Source organism: Scomber scombrus, chromosome 3 (assembly GCF_963691925.1).
Source record: "Scomber scombrus chromosome 3, fScoSco1.1, whole genome shotgun sequence".
Lineage (NCBI taxonomy): Eukaryota > Metazoa > Chordata > Actinopteri > Scombriformes > Scombridae > Scomber > Scomber scombrus.
In genome coordinates this window covers 2,393,443-2,414,223 of record NC_084972.1, presented here as the reverse complement: position 1 = coordinate 2,414,223, position 20,781 = coordinate 2,393,443, and the positions used below count along the sequence as shown (strand labels likewise).

Sequence of the window (20,781 nt, the reverse complement as noted above, 5' to 3'; positions counted from 1 at the left end):
TAAATAAGGCTTAAGTAATTCACTAAAACAACAACTGTCCACAGCAGTTTTTAGCACACATTACTCAAACAGGAGGAAGCGTTTTATTGGGGACTATTTTCAGCGGTGGATTAATCCACATTTTCTGCTCTAGTGAATATGTCCAGCAGCAGCACGGTGTGTGTTTGGGATTGAGTCCAAATAAACTGCAGTGTGTGTGTTCATGGTGAAGAGACATGTCACCCAGTGCAACAGTGTGACTCACTGATGTGTTTTAATAATAATAATGGAGCTCTATGGACTTTAGATACAAACAATGTTTTTTTTTTCATGGGATTTGTTCATCATAGGAAAATGATCATTTTTTTTCCTTTTTTATTTTACAGTAAAGCTATTATCGCTTTCATGTATCAGTCTGCTTTACATTCTCATAGAAATGCAAAGATCATAGTGTCCTTCTCCTCAGCTGTGTTCAGTCTACTATACATATTTAATGGCTCACTTAAGCCAAACCCCCCCTGAACACCACAGACACACCACGCAGCCAACATTTCTCTGCCCTTTTGCATTTCTAGCTCACTGAACCCTGCAGGGCTTTGAATCTAACACTGTACACATGTGCGCACACACACACACACACACACACACACACACACACACACACACACACACACATACTGTACACACAACACAAGATAACAAGCACTTCAGAGATCAAGCCGCCTGCTGGATTAGAGAAGAAGAAGCTCAGTGCTCTAAAATGAAGCTCTGTGACTGGACTGTGACCATGACTTCCTGTCTCTAACAGAGAGGACAGAGATGGGAGAACAGTTTTTCCTCCTTTAATTGAAGCTCTACCAGCTAATCCCATCCACCAATGAAAAAAACACTCTATTATATATATATATCCCTTAGGTTGCTATGGCAACCATAAGAGTATTTTTACAATACGCTTGGTTGTGATAAAAGCCAGCTTATGAGAGATAATTGGTATGAAAATTATTCCTCAACAGCTTATACCACACACTCTAAGACTCTTATTCTCTCATTCTCTAAGCTACTTCTGAGCTATAAAGACAGTCATCTGATATTCAGAATGCTATTAGTGTATTTCATATTCATACGCACTCATTGCTGTTGTTGTGCACAGCATTTATTCTTATTTATCAACCTCATTCACTGTCATCTTGCAGATTCTGTTCAATCTAAGTTGGTCAACATGTTTAAAGATTCAATCTGCTCATTCAGTTCATTTAGTGTTTTAAAAGCAAGTGTGTGTCTCACTGACCCTGTTAACACCTGGTATTAACATGCGTCTCTACTGATCCAATCACAAGTGGACAGCTCTAAATACAAGTGTAAACCACCTATGAGATGCAAACCACTTGCTGAGGTGGTCTGGGACACATCTGACCACCTATCTTTTTTAGTGTAAATGGGTCAGTGACAATTAAGGTTTGGCAAGATGAGCATTTCAAAAATATGTTAAAAATAGTCTTAAAAGCAGCATCAGGTTTGTTAAAATGTACATTTAGTATTTTTGTTGGTTTTATATAATTTGAAATGACATTTGCACCATTTTTTACCAAAAGTAAGACTGAATGCTCCTGAAAATGTCAAATGGTATAACCACAAAAGAATGATACATATTACATATTTCATCACCTACAGTGTATTTAAGTGGACTTTTACTAATAATGACTTCATTTAAAACATGTAAATGTTTCCTGTTTGACACGAGTCCCCAGATTAAATTTAATAATTAAAATGTAATAATTCATTTGTTTAACATAAAAAGTTATAATGTAAGATCATGTCAAACTAGTTGATATGGTGTTTTATTGAGAATTTACTGTTTTGAAGCAAGTTGAATTATTTGGTACAAAGTTTTTATGGTTACACCACTTAGACATTTTTGCCATAATCCTCTAATATATTCTCTCAAAATGGATTAAAAGCAGAAATGTGATTCTGGGTCCACAAAAAAAGAAAGTGTGCAAGTTATTCAAAAGTTTATTTTCTCATTTTAACCCCTTTAAATAAGACACAATAACACATAAACACAATAAAACCTCATTGACCCAAACGTGTCCTGATGCGTCCCAGGCAATGACGTAAGAGGAAAACATGTCATCAATGCAGGACGTGGAGGTTGTTTTGGTAAACGGTTGAAAGAATGGAGAGCAGCACAGATATATATGGTTGGAGTAATAGTTGTGTATTAGTTCTAGAGAGATTTTTATGAGCTCTTAACTCTTCAGCGTCAACTAAAAACAAATCTGGTGCTTGTCTGTCTGATGTGACTACTGTGAACAGGGCCATCTGACCTCCTCAAGAGGTCATGCTGTCCAGTTGTGATTGGATGACCTGAGACGCAGGTTAATGCCAGGTGTAAACAGAGCCACAGTGTCAGCAGGTTGTCAAGTGTGTGATTGATATGTGTAACTGAGCTTAACAGTAACAGTCAGCTGAGTGTCTACATGTGTGTGAATGTGAGAAAACGGAGCCTTTGAAAACGCTGACATACGAGTTAACCTGCTCAGACTGGACGAGGCTGTGTGAACGGAACACCACTACTTTCTGTTACTTTCATCTCTCTCTAATATATGATCACTATTTTTAAATATTAACATAGTCAAGTTCACAGCACAGTTTTGCTATTAAGCCATATTTATATTGACTTGTTCGGCCAACTTTTTAGTCATAAAATATTAGATTGACTTGATTCAACGTCAGCGCAGCAGCACAGGAATGCCTGATTAACATGTAGCATTTACAGGCTCTGATCAAACTGCTATATCTGCTCATTCAGATGACTGATGACAGGAAAACTAAATTGTGAGTTTGGCTGTATTAAAACAGTGAAGATGTGACTGAGCATTCTAACCAGTCTGTGATCAACATCAAGCAAGAAAATATAAAGAAGATAAACACACATTGTTTTTCCCCAGTAAACAGCCTTTTGACATTTAGCAGGCTAAATATGGACCTAGTGTTTTAAATCCCAGTCATTAAGTGTGATGATCAGTCTTTTCTCAGTAGAATTAGCCTGTGTTAGTGCCTGTAATGGCACTGTAGCAGAGAATCATTAAAAGTGATGACATGTTAACAAAGAAACACTTACAGTCTTGCAGGACCTTTGCTGTAAGTCCAATGTAAAGCCGCAGGGATATAGAAAGCAGGGTTAATGGCAGTTAATCATATTAGACATGTAGACATACAATATATACACATTTATAATCCATAATGTCATAATTAGCATGTTATTATCAATGTGATAGCATAAGGTTAGGTTGATAATGGTCGCATGGAACAAAATATCTATATTAGCTATTAAATGAATGAGAGTTATGTGTGGACTGAAAACAGAGAAACAGTGGTTGAGGACTCACCTGTAGGGGGTTTCCATATCAGAGAGAAAGAGGGAAAAGGCAGACAAATGATGGATTAGGTTATACATCAAAAACACTACAAATAAATATACAATACCATGCATCTGTAGAGCAAATCATAAGACAACTAAAGATTAAAGATGTAATGTTGGGTTAGGGTTAGATTCAGACTCACTGCATCTCAGTTTCTGGGGATTTGACTCTTTGTTTTACAGCCAGATGTTAAATGTTATTCAGATGTTTTTTATGTTAAGTGTTGTTTTCTGCAGTGCCAGAGGAAATACAATTTTTTCAGTGAGGAACATACACTGAGGTAGCATCTGTTGTATAGTGAGTTGATTCAATCAATCGGTAAAGATTGAGTTGAGTGGTGTCATATCAATGACATCAATGACATCAGTGTTGTTATGCACTAATATGTGATATGTCTGTCTGCATTTTGATCCTGTTAATAATGATTACTGAGTTTAGACGGATGTATTTACTGATTTAAAGTAGTAATATTGTATCATACGCCCCCACAGATGTGTGTGTGTGTGTGTGTGTGTGTGTGTGTGTGTGTGTGTGTGTGTGTGTGTGTGTGTGTGTGTGTGTGTGTGTGTGTGTGTGTGTGTGTGTGTGTGTGTGTGTGTGTGTGTGATGGGAAGGAAGTGGTGGGTCTTGTAGAGATGTGTGGAAAGCACTCATCAATAAAGGTCAAGAGTGCAGCTGGCTGTGAAGCAGATAAGGAGACATAAAGAACAGGGATTGGGGGGGGGGGGGGGGGGGGGGCTGTCACTCTGTCTATTGAATCAGACCATCAGGAGCATGTGCTGCCTGATGAGGGAACAGTCTATAGAGCATTATTTTGCAATGAAAAACTATGATGATCACTATTGATAACTAAATCTGATTAGTCATATTTCTATAAGGACACTTCTGTTTGTAAAAATAACAGCCAGAAATGTAACATCTGTTTGTGTGAAGGTGTATAAGTCAAGTCATTTTGGAGAATGTTCATTGAGGCATTATTTTATTTTTTGGCATACTTTTACACAGATTATTCAATTCAAGCAATTCTCTATTTTTTTGGTTTTTTGCACTAAAAGACATAAAAAACCATTATAACTAAGATATTTATTTTCCTCTGGGGACTTCTATCTAAATGTATAACTTAAAAAATGACCTTTGTGCACATTTTACATCTATGCGGTCTTCCAGTCATCATAATACTCTCTATTTATTCAAATTGATGCATGTAATATCTGAATTAGGTATATCTTTACACTCCTAGAACTGAACAGCTGATTATATTTAAGCTTTGTCAGAAATAAATAGAATCCCTGACAGTCAGTTTATCAGAGTGTGGTGAATACATTAAGGAGAGGTCACTGGGTTATAAGGGTATTATACAAATGGTCTCTAGGAAGGGTGTGTGCATGTGTGTGTGTGTGTGTGCATGTGTGTGTGTGTGTGTGTGTGTGTGTGTGTGTGTGTGTGTGTGTGTGTGTGTGTGTGTGTGTGTGTGTGTGTGTGTGTGTGTGTGTGTGTGTGTGTATCAGATCAATAGAGCATCATAAGTCCAGAGTTGAAAGGTCATGCTCATAAAAAAACACAGAGTGAGATGGCGCCATAGGAGGGCAGAGCAATAGAAGACTTAGCAGCTGACAGCTGACTGGTGTGGGTGTGTGTGTGTGTGTGTGTGTGTGTGTGTGTGTGTGTGTGTGTGTGTGTGCGTGCGTGCGTGCGTGTGTGTGTGTGTGTGTGTGTGTGTGTGTGTGCTTGAGTGAAGTTGTGTATGGAACATATAAGAAAGGTGTCCTTGGGCCTCTCTCAGTATCAAATCATTTTTCATTGTACAACTGCGAAACATTCAGAGTCATTCATCTTTCCTGTGAAAAAGGAATGTGTGCGTGTGTGTGTGCGTGCGTGCGTGCGTGTGTGTGCGCGTGTGTGTGTGTGTGTGTGTGTGTGTTAAGGGTAAGAAAAGAGAGAGAGAAGGCAATACTATTTCTCCTTTGTGCCTTTGTTCCGAATCCCCGCAGGAATCCATTTAACAGCAGAATTCACCCTCTCTTACTTATCATAATGGACAGGTATGAGGATGTGTGTGTATGTGTGTGTGTATATGTGTGTTGGGACTATATCTATAATATAGGAGTATGTGCATGTTAGAATCAATGAAGGCCTGTCATCATTGGGAGCCATCCAAAGTAACAGGTTAGATATGAGGCAGTCTATTCTCATGAAAATCCAATGTTAATGTAAGCGTTGCTATATCTCCTGCTATACACATTATGCTTTTATATTTTAAAATGGAATGTGGAACATGCTTTGGAGCACTAAAATGCAAATAATAATTCATTTTCTACTCACTTTTCCCCCTAAAGCACTTTATATGATTCTGGTTTTGAATTGGGTAATAAGAGGTGTGACATTAAAATTCTATTTCTTTTTGGTTATTTTAAAATGAAAGGAAAGAAGATGTTGAATGACATTGATGCTCCACCACACAATTCACTACAAAGAAGAAGGTGAGTGTCCTGGTATCACGGTGCAGGATGCTCGAGAACATCTAGTGCAACTCTCTTCTTGATAATACCATAAAACAGAGATCAATAATAGGTGGACTGCGGTCCAGATTCAGACCCAGACCCTGTCCTATCCAGACCTGTAGCTGATGAAATATTGAGGATTGTTCAATCTTGTCCTAGCGTTTCTATTTTAATGGACGGAGCTTCTCCAGCTATTACGGTAAAAGTGGAGCGGCCCTCAGAAACTCACAGAACACTGTGCATAGTGAATCTTCTCACATGACGCTAATCAGCCAATCAAATCTGTGCATTCGGACAGTTTATGGTTTAAGTTTAAGTCCAGTTTAAAAGTAAAAAGGAATTCTTTTTTATTTTTCTAAAACTAAACATTTTATTTAAGAAGCACAATCAAAAGCTTTCTGTAATGCACTTTATTTAAAATGCATTCTTTATTTGATGTAAGAAAAGAAAATATATTTATCTTATTCATCTTTTATTCTTATTTGATTTATTTTATCAATTGATTTGAAGTATAAATACTAATAAATGAATTGTACTGTATTAATGTGACAGTCTACAATCTAGCCACTAGACACAGATGCTGATGGAACTACAATGCTACTTCAAGCTACTGAAAAATATCACAGACACTATGATGTTCTGGACCTTCACTTGAAGACATTTACAGCTACAGTTAAAAGTAAAACCTGTCAATAAGAATACTAAGGGACCTATTGATAACCAACTGGTCTAAATGAATAGTGAGCTAGCTTCAGGTTTAACCACACTGATGTGGGTTATGGTCTGGCGGTTCACCATGTTGAGTGATCTGTTAACTACTTACGGTCTTGCGGCACCTCGATGGGTGCTGCCTCACGCCACAGTAGTATCAGTAACGACACGAGAGCCAGGGCTGCATGCCCACAATGCCCCGACATCTCTCCCCCTCCGATTGGCCGGCCTCGCCCCTCACCTCTCCTGACTGGCTAGATGCTTCTTCTGACGGCAGCCCCGAGGACCTGCCAGTACAGAAACAGACACAGATGGTTAGGAAGACGGCAGCGTAGTAGACTGTACAGTTTATGTACAGTATTAACTGTTTGTGTGTGTTTGTGTGTGTGTGTGTGTGTGTGTGTGTGTGTGTGTGTGTGTGTGTGTGTGTGTGTGTGTGTGTGTGTGTGTGTGTGTGTGTGTGTGTGTGTGTGTGTGTGTGTGTGTGTGTGTGTGTGTATTCTGGCACGAGAGTGTGTGTCGACTCTGGCCTATATTCACAGCTGAGTCCCTGTGTGGATCCCTGGAGAGAGCAGCGTGGAAACAAAGCCAAGGAGAAGCTCTGCAGCAGTGATTCTTAACATGAGATGAGACTCCACACACACACACACACACACACACACACACACACACACACACACACACTGCTTCACTGAGAGCCAGAGACAAAGCAGAATGTGGAGCATATGAAATTATTATTATATTATCTTAAAGAATTGATGATCGTGGCTGTCGCAGGCATCATTGAACCACTGGAGTCTCACTTGTGTCTTTGTTACGCTTTTACTGTCTTTTTTTTTTTTATCTCTTTTCGGTTCTTTCATTGTGTTTTTGTCTTCACTTTACTGTCTTTTTGCATCTTTTATCCATTTGTCTTAACTTTATCTTCATTTTCTCTTGCTTTTGTTTGGTTTTGGTTGGCTAATCTAACGGCTGCCGGGATTTTGTGACAGGAAACATGTTTTTTGAGTGAAGGCAGTGCTGCAGTCACAGGGAGGACATTGGGATTGATGAGACTGCAGTTCATATCCTTAAATTACATTTAGAAAGATCATTTCAGTTAAATGTTAATAAAAACATTGTGCTTCAAGTCAGACTTTTCTGTATGAACTAATCAAGTTAAATCATATCAAAAAATCTTAAATTCTTGGAAATCTGTAAGTGATTTCAACGTTCAAAACCAACATATAACCATTTGAACAATGCTGACCTGATTGAATATATCGAAATACTCTGTTTATTTCTTTTTGTAATGACACATTGAAAGCAGAGAATCTGGTGCAATTGCTTCAACATCCATTTGTCTCACATGTTGACACCTGCAGTGACAAATGAGTTGTGTCATACTCTGTATGTGGCCCATAAATCTCATTTTTAAAGGGTTTTAAGGGTGTGACAGAGGCCTGTATTGGCTCGGGAGGTTTGTTGGGCAGCTGGATGTCACAATCCACTAGTTATATTTAAAAGCAGAGTCAATATTTTCTTTCACAGGATCAGAAAAGTTTATTTGTCTTTTACCCAAATTAAGATTTTCATGCCTCAGTAACAGGCAGAGATGGTAGTGAGAGGTAAACCTCGGTAAAAACATGTAAAAACACTGACACTACATCCATGTTTTTCCAAGCTGTTCTACCTCCTCCAGCGTTCAGCAGCCGGCCCACCAGCCAGAGCTTTCTAATTTACTCCCCACCACCTCCACATGACAGCCAGGTCTGTGTACTGGCAACCAAACCAAGCCCTCCTGCCCACTGTTAATCCCTGCCCCACATGCTGCCATCCCCCACCAGGATCAATCCTTCAGTGTGCTTCAAATCACACCAGAGCTCAAAGCTATGACAACAGGATGAATGAAAAAAACCGGTGGGAGTGTGTGAGTGGGTGTATACCATAAGAACACCATTTCAAATCTCCAGTAAAAAGACATCTTTACATTTGTTCTAAAATGTTCAAACATTTTATTATTGCGAGTGAAAACTAGGCTGAGATCTTTCATTTAAAATACTAATTTAAATATGATGACTAAATGTGTCATTAAGGTAGTCATTTGGAAAGAAATAAGAAATATTCTTCCTTGTACACATGAAACATTCATAAACAATAAACAACACTTTTGCTGAAATCGATACATTCGGGTGTTTTCCTGTTATAGGCTTATTGTATTTACCAATAGTTTAGTGTGGCTAATGTTTTCTAATGTTAGAGCATTACTGTAAATGACATTACTTAGTCAGTGTGTTGGCTTTATGACATTCCTCTACTTGTGCAACTATTACACTGTGTTTTGGCCCCAGGTTTTACTCTAATTTTGGGTTGTTTGTTATATCAGGCCAGGAAGACTGAGAAGATAAGAGAAAAATGAAAAAGGACAGTTGAATGAGAACAGGAGGACTGAGGATGAATACACACATCCAGGACATGAAACAAGCATTTGTAGTGCAAGCAGAGTTGGTGAACTTGTTTACTTGGTCATAAGTTCTAAGACAATCCTCACAGACATGAGACATTGTTTCACTTTAAAATCTGTGCAATAACAAAATCAAACTTACTTTAAACATATCAAACTTATTATTATATTATTCAACACACAAAATGTTTGGCTCACATTATATTACATAATATTAAAAAATGGACACAAATGGAGCAAAAACACACAATTCAGGCTCTTTGTCTCTTAAAATTATGATCAGTGAAATTACAGAGTGATTTCATAAAGCAACAGCTTTATGGCCTCGGGGCAGTAGTCATATTTCACCCAAAACCTGCAAACACCTACACACACACACACACACACACACACACACTCACACACACACATTATGCATAAACCATCTGGTGGTATGTCAATCCAACACTATTCAACTAAATAGCTAATCTGCCCCTGGGGAGCTAATACCCCAGCTTTGGCTTGCATGAGGTGCCAATCATCCACACACACACACACACACACACACACACACACACACACACACACACAGATGCGCGGAGAGGTACAGTTCATGGTCACACATGGATGAAAGAAACAACCCAACACACCCTCATCCCACTCACACACATCAAAAAAGCACACACACATATCTGCCGTCCAGCTGTTGTGAAACCTGACCAGTATCACCCTAACTCAGTTAATTACTGAACTCGTCACACACACACACACACACACACGCGCGCACACACACACACACACGCGCACACACACACACACACACACATGCACACACACAGCAGAGATGAACAGTAGAGGGGAAGGATTAGGAAAAGAGCATGCCATAGAGTCATACATGAGCCTTAAAACAGAAATCTGCTTTGAATTAAAGATCTATTCCCAGCAGCACAGACATGGAGCGAGAGTCAAATCAAGATAAAAGGGAAAGAAAAGAGAGAGAGAGAGAGAGAGAGAGAGAGAGAGAGAGAGAGAGCGAGAGAGAGAGAGAGAGAGAGAGAGAGAGAGAGAGAGAGAGAGAGAGAGAGAGAGAGAGAGAGAAGGGCAGAAGAAAGAGGATGGCAGTGAGAGTAAAAGCTCTGAAATAGGTCAGTTGTTCTCTCCATGTGTGGAGCGTTCTCTACACTCACACAGTGATACACTGAACGAAAAGGGTCAGTGAACGTCACACACTACATATTACATGTTAACTCACATGGCAGTGGAACATAGCAGCTCTACTACTGGCTGCATAAACCTGTGGCCTATTTTATATCAATAATATCCAACTATTTTTTACACAGATGTTAGAAGAATCCTGTGATACCGATGATGAATGTTCAATCCTTAGAGCTGCCTTTAATGCTTAAACGTTTCTCTTAAAGGAATATTTAGGACATTTTGGGGAATACCCTTATAATATTTGCTTTGGGGGACTATTTCATTGCTGGGTGTAGGGATATCCTGGTGTCTTGTTGTGAGTTGACAGGCAGCCAGCAGGGATTCAGAGAAGCCACTGCGCCCGGCCAAGAAATACCCCCCCCCTACATAACCCCCTGTTAAAATCACATCTGCTCATTTTTACACTTCACTAACATGTTCATTAGTGAGCTCTAGAGGATTGTGTATGAGAATGGTGTCATTCCTCTCATCTAATCCATCTGTATTCCCCAAAATATGAAACTCAGGTATCATGTTAGCACTAATATTGAAACATTTAAATGATACCCAGCACAAAAAATGACTGAGACTGATGGAAACTAATGGTATATGTTGTATAGTGAGTTACCAGTTTATTAGGTACAAGTGCACAATCTAATGCATCTAAAATACAGCTAACCCTAACCCTAACCCTAACCCTAACCCTAACCCTAACCCTGGCAAGATTATTTAGTATTGGATGTGATAATATAGGAGGAGTTTCTATTATGATGACCTCTTCTAGTTACATGATTGGAATAGAATACTGGAACCACCATTTCAAAAAGAAATATTCCAAATTCCATTCCAATCTAGAACCTGGCTATCTGTCAATTCCACACTATGAGACTCAAAGTTAGTAAATAATGAATAATGAATGAGTCTGAAGATAAATATGTATTTATTCTGTAGTGTCTAGTTTGGATTTCAACAGTTTAGTTCATCTTCTCATCAAACCCAAAGGTGAGATTTCACAGTACAGCTATGAGAACGTCATCATGTGAAAGCACAGCTGGTTTAAAGCAGGAGATTTGAAGGGATTTGTGGGAACAGGTGAGATGTGAAACGTGGACAACAGGTGGGTCAAGGCTTTTTGATTTATTGACTAAAGTAGATGCTTTAATTCTGAGGTTTGTACATTACACAGAGAGAGAGGCAAGGTCAGGGTCTAAAGCTGGCAGCAGATTGACTTTCTGGCACAAAGGTGTATTGATTCACTCGAGCATCCGCAGACAGACTGAGGCTGCTTTGCATCAACAGCAGTTTTCAGATGGTTTCCACAGGGCAATCTTCCCTTATACTTATTTAACTGTTTCATCTTAAGGGGGCGACCTAAGGGGTGCACTCACTTACATTATATAACAAAACTGAGTACATCCCCAGCCAATATCACTAAAATGATATGTAGTTACAAATCCTGTCCATTTAATACAATTTAATTTGTTTTAAACAAAACACACAAACAATGAATTCAATTCAGGACTAATTAAACTCTTATGAAAGCTCCATATTTAAGAAAAAACTAAACATTTGTTTTTGATGATGAAACTATCTTCTCCAAATCTGTGTAAAGATGTTCTCTCATTCTCTCGTTTTGCAGCTGCTCTTTATTTAAGTTGGTTTGCTGCTCTACCTTCTGCTTTAAAATACTCTACAGGTATTCTATTGGGTTCAGGTCATGGGACATATTTGGCCAGGTCATAGTTTTTTTTCTTCTGTGATTTTTTGCAGTATGTTTGGGATCGTTGTTATATTGGAAAATTCCTCTCCTGCCAACCCTCTTGAGACTGGGAGTCTTTTTTTTTCATTCAGTATTTGGATATACAAACTTGTACTCATGCACACTCCCACCTACATGTCATGGTTGGCACTGTGCAGTCACTGTGGTAGTCCTGGCCAGGTCCACGCCCAACATGCTGGACCACATCTGATCCAACAGATTTTGGTTTCATCCGACCAAAGAATGGGCTTCATTTCCTGTTCTTTGGCAAAGTTTAATCTGGCAGTTTTGTGCCATTTTGTGACCATTGCTTTTTTTTCTCTTGGACGTTGTCTGCAGAGGTTAACTTCATGTGATGTCATTGGCACTGTCTTGTGCCGAGTCAGAAGCACTGTCTGTTTTTTCTTCTCTGCTGTGTTTAGCTTCTGTTCAGCAGTCTACTGATGATCTTGAACCCTCTCCCATCTTTATCAAGTCTCCCCATCTGGTTCCTTACTTGTTCAAACAATTCTTCACCATGTGGAGCCATGACACATAAGACACAACCCAGGCCATAACTGAGAATGTTGTGGTGTTCACAGGTTCTTTTATAACCTTGTTCAGGAAATTAGTCTGAACTGGTCACAGGTGTATTCATTATGTTTCAGTGGTCACTGGTGAACACACTTTTGCTGCATTGAGGTTGTACTTTGAGGACTACATTGTCAATCTAGTCTGCCTACCTGTTTTTAGTTCTAAATAAGATCAAATACCCTACACTTGACCCTAAAATCCTACAATTAATGTAAGATGACACAATTTTGAATCATTTATCATTTTTAGTGATATTGATCTTTTGTTATTTACTGTACCTCTGAAGATATCTGATAGATCCTGTTCCAACAACTGCTATTGTTGTGTGGTGGGAAGCCAGTTAGGGATCATGTCCTTGGTGATTATGGTGCCTTAAATTTCAGCCATCACTTGGCCACGATTACAATGTTGAATCCAACCAAAAATAAGATTTGGTGGTTCACAATCTGCATGACCTGCAATGATGATTGATCAGGAAGGGCCAGGCTAAACGACATACAGGATGAGGAATGTCCACAGCATCCAAAGCCTCACACAGCGAGTCATAGACGTAGGCAAGAAAAGGCATCATGCATATTGGTATTTCAGAATCATCTGTCTTCTGCTACAACATACTACACAGGATATAATGACAGTTTATTGTGCTCAATGCCTATTTTTAATTTCTGACACCCCATGTCTGGCAAAATCTATTGAGCTGATATTGTCCAGGCGTTAGACCACTCCCACCGAAGTATACCATGAGTAGGTGGAGAGAGGTGGCTTGCAGCTCCAAGTGTATTGGAAGAGACATATGGCCACGGACCATATAGTATCAAATCAGGGAAGAAAACAGGTAAATGCTCATTTTTAAGCTGGTACTAGCTGGTGTTGTTTTAAGGGCCCAGTTAAAGGGCAGTATCAGCGGGGCCCTGGCTCCTTATCCGTCACAAGGAATTGGAGCACTCCTGGTCATGGCAGTAGCTCAGAGAGTGAGTTTTACATGATATTATGCAGAAAACAAATGCAGCACTGGCCTGGCAGGTTTGCTTTGGCTGGCTGCTCTGACAGTATAGAAGTGTACTCAACTGTAGGTTGTGTCACATTTCTAGTTGACTGAGCTTACATACACTTTGGTTTACACAAACTGGGACAGCACACACACACACACACACACACACACACACACACACACACACAAGGTGACCTAATAGACTAGCCAAAATACAAGTCAGAGTTACCTTAGTTTAGCCTTCGGTCAAGAACCTCAGGTGCATATTACCATCACACACACAAACACACACACACACAAGCTGTTGGAAATGACACTAATGAATGGAATTTGGTCTGTCCTCTCCCTTCTGCCTCTCACGCTACAGGCTCCAACAGAAACAGATTGGTCTGTTGGAGGCTATTTCTAAAAATGAACATGTCCATTTGTATGCTGTGTACACAGTATGTATATCATGTATCAGTGAACACTGCTTAGTGACCTTCGATGAGGTTTGCCAGAAGCACGCTCAGAGTGGAAAGATTAAAATGTTAACCCACTTCTAAAAACTGCAGGGAATTAGCATAATTTGCTAAATGAGACTGTTAAGAAAACTGGTCTTTAAGTATGATGACAACTTCTTCTATTATTTAAGATGAGAGAGCAATTTCTATAAGAAAGCCCCGTCATTAATACACTTAAACTAATGATTATTTTTTAATCATCATGCTACTGTACAGTAAAGTCTATTGGAGTAAATTACATTTCCCGTTCCTGACAGGCCAAACGTAGAAAGAATCCATTAATCTTCAGACCGATTTTCTTATCATAGCCTTCACAGGTTATTTGTTTTATAAGAGGAACCACTTAAAATGCAAGAGCTGAAAAATCCTCACTGTTCAATGAACTGTGAAGGCAAGCATGATTAGCATGACTGAAGCATGATTATTACATCTGCAAACACTGGGCGTAATCAGCTGTTGAAGGTTTACATTTGTGGAATTAGTTTCATGGTTCAGTCAGGAAACATAGCAATGTCTATGTAAGCATTTATTTAACATGGTTAGATTTGATTGAAAAGAGAAGTAACTCTTTTCCTGTACATCAGATATTGTAGAATACAAACACATTATTACAGATGTCTCTTTAATTTTAAAATTAATTTCATTGTGCTTCCTCTTTGTCCATGCAGCACAGAACATTCACATTTCCAACCCAACCCTGTACACACTTACACACAAAAACAGTCTTTGTACAAAAGCCACTATTCTATTGTTCTCCGCACTGAGAGATTCCATTAGAGTGATGTTGGATGATCCTCAACACTAATGGTGCTCTTCTGGGACAAACAAAGTGGAGACAGGACTGAGGAGGTGAAATGTTTTTCATGTATATTTGAAGGGTGCATTTTGGTGTGAATAAACATCCCAAAACTGGAAAATCCCTCATTTCACACAGTTCCAATTTAATGATTTTGTGTGTAATTGTGCATGAAGAGCATGAATTTTAATGATCATGCCTGCAGACCAAGCAGCTTTGTATCTTTGTGTGCAGAGCCCATCCCTGTCTTCAGTTGACTGCTTTATATTAGCTTGATTCTACAGCTTCAGCTTTGCCATTGATAAACTGCCACTCCTTAATTTTTACTCTCCAAAAATGATTGATGATTGATTCTGTCCCTGAATGTAGGAAACACTTTTGTTAGAGTCAATTGGAAATTCCTATTTGTAACCTTGCCAACAAAAACGTGAGCTTTGTGAATAATTTGTTAATTCAATATAAGGCATTAAACACATCACCTATGGCCACTATCACTTACTTTAACCAGGCGAGGATGTCCTTTCTCTCCCTCATTCTTTGTCATTTATCAGTTTAGTTTGGCATTGAACTGCAGCTGCATTATGACAAACTGCAAATATCTGTAAAATCAGTTTTATGCAGATGATGGGTTACTATTCACTCATGTCTAAAATAATGCATATAAAATCATGATTATAAAAGTATCAAGTTATAAACCTTCTCTGTGGAAGGTAAATACTTAACACAAAGATCAGTTCATGTGTGGTGGTGATTTGGACCAGAGAGTCCCACCATTAATGTTAGTTTTCTCTCCATAACTGATATGAGCCATTTATGTGCTGGTGGTGTTGAATGGTGATTTATTAAGATGTTCTTCAGAGGTTATTTCCATTGCAGGATGAAGAGTAAATAACATTATAAACTTGCATTACATTTAACCCTATGTCTTATATATTTGTACAAACAGAACTTGGTAAATATGGTATATATAGAACATTTTAAAACTGGATTGTTTTATTACATTAGAACTTTTTAAAAGGTTGTATTTGTGTGTTGTCAATCATGTTTGCACATATTTGTCTTATTTATTTTTGTATTGTGTGAATTGTGTATTGTTGTACACAGGTCTTGAAAAAGAGATTCACGTCTCAATGAGACCACCTGTTTAAAGAAAGGGTTAAATAAATGAATCAATATTTACTGAATGTATTACATACAATAAATATAATTCATCATGACAGATCTATGCTACCCTAATAATGAACAAGTACGATCAATTTTTTAGCATTTTTTAACAACCAATTATTGAAAAAAATTCACCCTGTTGCTGTAAAGAACAGGATAATCTTTTCTTGCTGTAAAAGCTTGTTCTAAAAACAAACACTGCACAATTCTCCTGACAATTTCTTTTTCATTTCTCTGAGGCAGTGTCAATGCTTGAGGCATAACACACGAACTGCCCACTCAACCATTTCTCTGACCTCTAAATATACCCTCAAAACAACATGGCCAGTTCTGTTCTACAAACACCCCAAAAATAGTACTTCACCCATCACACGCAATTACCCTCAGCACTCCGCCACAGTCCTGTCACGGCTGCTGGGAGCGCTGCACTCACACATAAACGTGTACGAGAGAGAAGTCACAGTAAATCACAACCTGGTGGAAAAGGTAAGACACACACACACACACACACACGCACACACACACACACACACACACACACACACACACACACACACACACACACACACACAACCACACCAGCCTTTCCTGCTGTTCCCTGATGGCTGGTGACTCTTCCCTGCTGCAATCACAGCCACTTCCACTTGAAAAGAGGAATACTCTTAAATAAATGAAAAAAATATATATATATATAAACCTTTCTAAGGCTTTTCCACTCTGGACATGTGTGAGGCAATAGGCTTAACAAGTCACAAAGAGCAGGATGGGTATCAGTAATGTCCATTTTTGGGAATACTCATATCTAACATGCAGTATTGACTTAACAGAAACACTGACTTACCTTCACTGATGTGGACACTTATCTTTAGTCTGTCCACTTTCTCTGCAGTAACCACTTAGCACACCTGTTGAGACACAAAGAGAAAAGAAAAATATTAAAATCTCTTAGAATTCTGGAGTGGAATCAGTGTTTCTCCAAAGATATTATGTTAAACAAGCACATATTGAATGTCTGCAGTCATATCAGAGGTTGTAGGTCAGACTTTACAGACCATGGTATGATTGAATGTTTAACTTGAGCCTGGTTGGCTCAGATTTGTTGTGCAAAGAGAGATCGTTTCCAATAAAAAGACGTCTGAACAGACTGGAGTCATATATGCTGATTTGTCATTAGTCTTTGTTAGCCTTAGAATAGGAAGATGCAGAAGATACATCAGAGCAGACAGCAGCACACACACAGACAGACACACACACACGCCTCAGGACTGTCTGCATCAGTGTTGTTTCTTCAACTGTGTGTTTGTGCTTTCAAAGAGCTCGTCTGTACGCCAGCCGCTGCCCTTAGGATCACAGGATGCTCTTTCCCTCTTTCTTGTTGTCCTTCTAGTCTGTGTTACTGCTGCTGCTGCTACACACTCACACACACAAAGAAAGTTGCACAGTGTGCCTGGAGGACTGTGGAAAAGCCTCTACGAGAATATAAAAATACACACAAACGCACACTGCCTCTGTCTCACATACACACACACACACACACACACAACTGAAACAAAATGCATTTGACTTATGACTAGTAATCCGTTAATTCCAAGCATAAGCATCACTGACTTTAGCATTTTAGGAAATTTGCTCTTAACTGAAGCCTGTTAAGTACAATACTGCACATCCCCTGGGTGTAATAGAGATTCAGTCCATGCATTTCAGAAAACAAAATGTCTATTCAGCAAATGTCCCCAAAGAACCACTGAAAAAAACATGACTTCCTGTGATTTTTAGTATAATTGAACACGGATCACAATACATGCATTCTAAATGAATTTGGCACTGATTGGTTTCCATACCAAGAGCATCATCAACATAATGACTTTGTTGTCCATGGTTAAACCCAGTCCACCATAGTTTCTCTGTCTCTACAGTGCTTGAACATTTAAAAAACAACAGTGTTAGTGTCTGCATGCATCTACTGAAGGCTATTTTGGTCCCATCTGAGTAACAAGGGATTTTCCCGCTGATTATAGAGAACACTGGCATGAGCTGTACACTTTACAGCCATGCCACTGCTTTGATGCTGAGAATCAGAGAAATGTTCCTTTAATGGATCCACACACACATAGCTCATAATTAATTCACAAGAGTGAGATGTGTCGAGGTTAACTCACTTTATAATGAACTTTTTCATACAGTATCAGTTTATATATACATGTATCACTGTATGTACTCAGCTGTGTAGTAAAAAGCACTAACTATCAGCCTTTATACGCTGTTGTATCATCCTTAACTTGATCCGATGACTAAAGAGTTCAACCGATGTGTGTTTAGACAACATATCCCCTCTGACTACAGTATGGCACATATTGAACATCTGGGGGAGAAATGTTTAACTGGGTTAAGTGCATTGCCAAAGGGCACAGTAGTAGTATGATGCCCTACTTGAGGAGAATGTGTATGTGAGTAAGGCTTCAGTGCTGTGTAATAATGCTCACACATACAGTACAGTAGAGACTCTCCTTGTCATCTGGTTTAGCAGCAGCACTGTGCTGAGAACAGACCTGAAGTTCTCTGACTTCACTCCGACACTGACCTCACTACTGCAGCAGCACCATATCAAAAAACATTCAATATTTCAAATACAGTGATTCTGGGTGTTGGTTTAAGGAGAGGGTTCATAGAGGAGAGGTTACTGGGTAACACATGCAGTGGTTACAGTTAAAAACAACCTTCAGCTTCTGCTACTCTACATTCTGATTGTGATCCCATAATGTACAGTTTAAGTAAAGCCAGTGTTTGAATGTGTGTATGTTACTTTGCTCTCACATTCCAAACCCCTGTATGGTTTCAGACATACTGTACTTATATAAATATATATCATTTTGAAGTAGCTGACTTTTTTACTTGAGTTTTGAGTGTTTCCATTTTGTACTACTTTGAACCTCCAGCACTTCCTGCCCACATATTATGTTATCCGTGATGTGTTTTGCTGTTTTTTGCTGGTTGAATGGCTATTTCTAGTTTACCACTTCACTCAGCAGGATACCCACACTCTATATGATCACCAGGTTCACCTTGAGCTACACAGGACTGCTCTCTGTGTTTTCTTTATAGTTCTATTTTTTTAAGGGACTGCTTCACACCTGAGATAGAATAGAATAGAATAGTTTATTGTCATTGTACAGGTATACAACCTAAATGTATCCTGCACTTCCTGAGAGAGTATAATACATATTGAAGTTAAAATAGATGTATTGCAGGTGCTCTTTGGTACAGTGTTCAGTGTAGTGATGCTTTTGGATAGAAACTGTTTATGACTCTGTGAATACAATTAACTGTACATAAATCAATTAAAAACCTCAAAACTGAGGACTTCCGGTGGCGCCATGTTGGATAAGACAGCCTAAAAAGTTAGCTCTCGAAGAAACCAATTAAAACTAGCTCTTTTATACATTATTAACAACAGAAAGCGGGTCAAAGTCAAGAAAATCTGACAACGAAAGATAACAACTGCAAAAATGATGGAGACAAGGTCTAACAAAAAGGACAATGCGAATATTGGAGTTACGGACTCGACAGCGGGAGCCACGCCGGATAAGGACACCGTCGGTGGGGAAGAAGACTCGGTAATATTGGCGGAGTTGCGCAAGTTAAGACAAGAGCACACAGAAGCGGCTATTGACAACAAGAATGCTCTAGTGAGACTAGAAACTAATCTAAAGGAGATTATGGAGAGAACTGCTTCACTGGAGCAGCGAACAGGGGACGTGGAAGAAAGGTTGGGGGAGACGGAAGACAGAGCAGCGCGGCTGGAAAGATCAGTCGCCTTTCTTCTTCACCAAGAAGCGACGTTAGCTGCAAAATGTGAAGATTTGGAGTCGAGGGCGAGACGTAACAACATACGGATACACGGTATCCCGGAGGGCTCGGAGAAAAACGACACTATAGGATTTGTGACTGACTTCATCCGCTCGTCACTACAAATCCCACTAGCCGTGGACATCCGCATCGAAAGAGCACATCGCTCGCTGATTGCTAAACCGAAAGACGGCGTGGCCCCCCCGCGAGCCATCATAGCCCGCTTCATCGACCACCAGGTGAAAGACCGCATCATACAACAAGCATGGAAACAAAAAATAACATATGAGGGACGGACCATCTACTTTAACCAAGACTACACTACAGAGATACAGAAGAAAAGGAAACAAGTGCGGGATGTAATAAAAAAACTGAAGGAGAAAAACATAAAGGCACAGTCTCCATATCCTGCACAGCTGAAAGTGTTTCTGGAAACCGGGACTAAGACATACGCCACACTGATGGATGCTGCACCCATGCTGAAGAACGTGGGGATTTACGTGGAGGAGGACGAATGGGAGAAACTACAGAGAGTGAGGATGCAGGGCAGCTGGACGGCGGTGCCAGGACAGAAGGGGAAGAGGAGACAGCCACGCATCACAGAGGCAGATCTACAAGCTCTCATTCAATGAACTATGAGGTTCACAGTGGTAATGGCAGGACAACAGTCTAGAAACTAAAGGTGAAAATAAGTGCCAATCCTGAAGGGTAATACGGTCAATTTGAATATATATCTAGTTTAATGCTTAAAGAGAATAAAAGGAGCTAGTTATGGGATTTAAGTATTACTTACAGATTAATGTCAAAATTGGTAGAGTGAGCTTAACTGAAGCTCAATTTGAGTAAGCAGCAACTTAATTACAGCTGAGAAGTTGCAGGTGCACATTGTGCTATTTCCCCAGAGAGATCTTGCC

At 39.3% G+C, this 20,781-nt stretch overlaps 1 protein-coding gene across 1 annotated transcript in view; it reads right to left on the bottom strand.

Moving 5' to 3' along the window:
• nfasca (neurofascin homolog (chicken) a) overlaps positions 1-16,892 on the bottom strand; it is a 76,481-nt gene extending 59,589 nt beyond the window's left edge. Inside the window, exons 1-3 of the mRNA XM_062416082.1 lie at positions 16,863-16,892; positions 6,729-6,903; positions 3,104-3,121 (exon numbers count right to left, since the gene is read on the bottom strand). Of these exons, the coding sequence (XP_062272066.1) occupies positions 3,104-3,121; positions 6,729-6,822 (112 nt within the window). The 5' untranslated portion in view covers positions 6,823-6,903; positions 16,863-16,892. The remainder of the gene's footprint in view (positions 1-3,103; positions 3,122-6,728; positions 6,904-16,862) is intronic.
• Between the last annotated feature and the right edge of the window lie 3,889 nt (positions 16,893-20,781).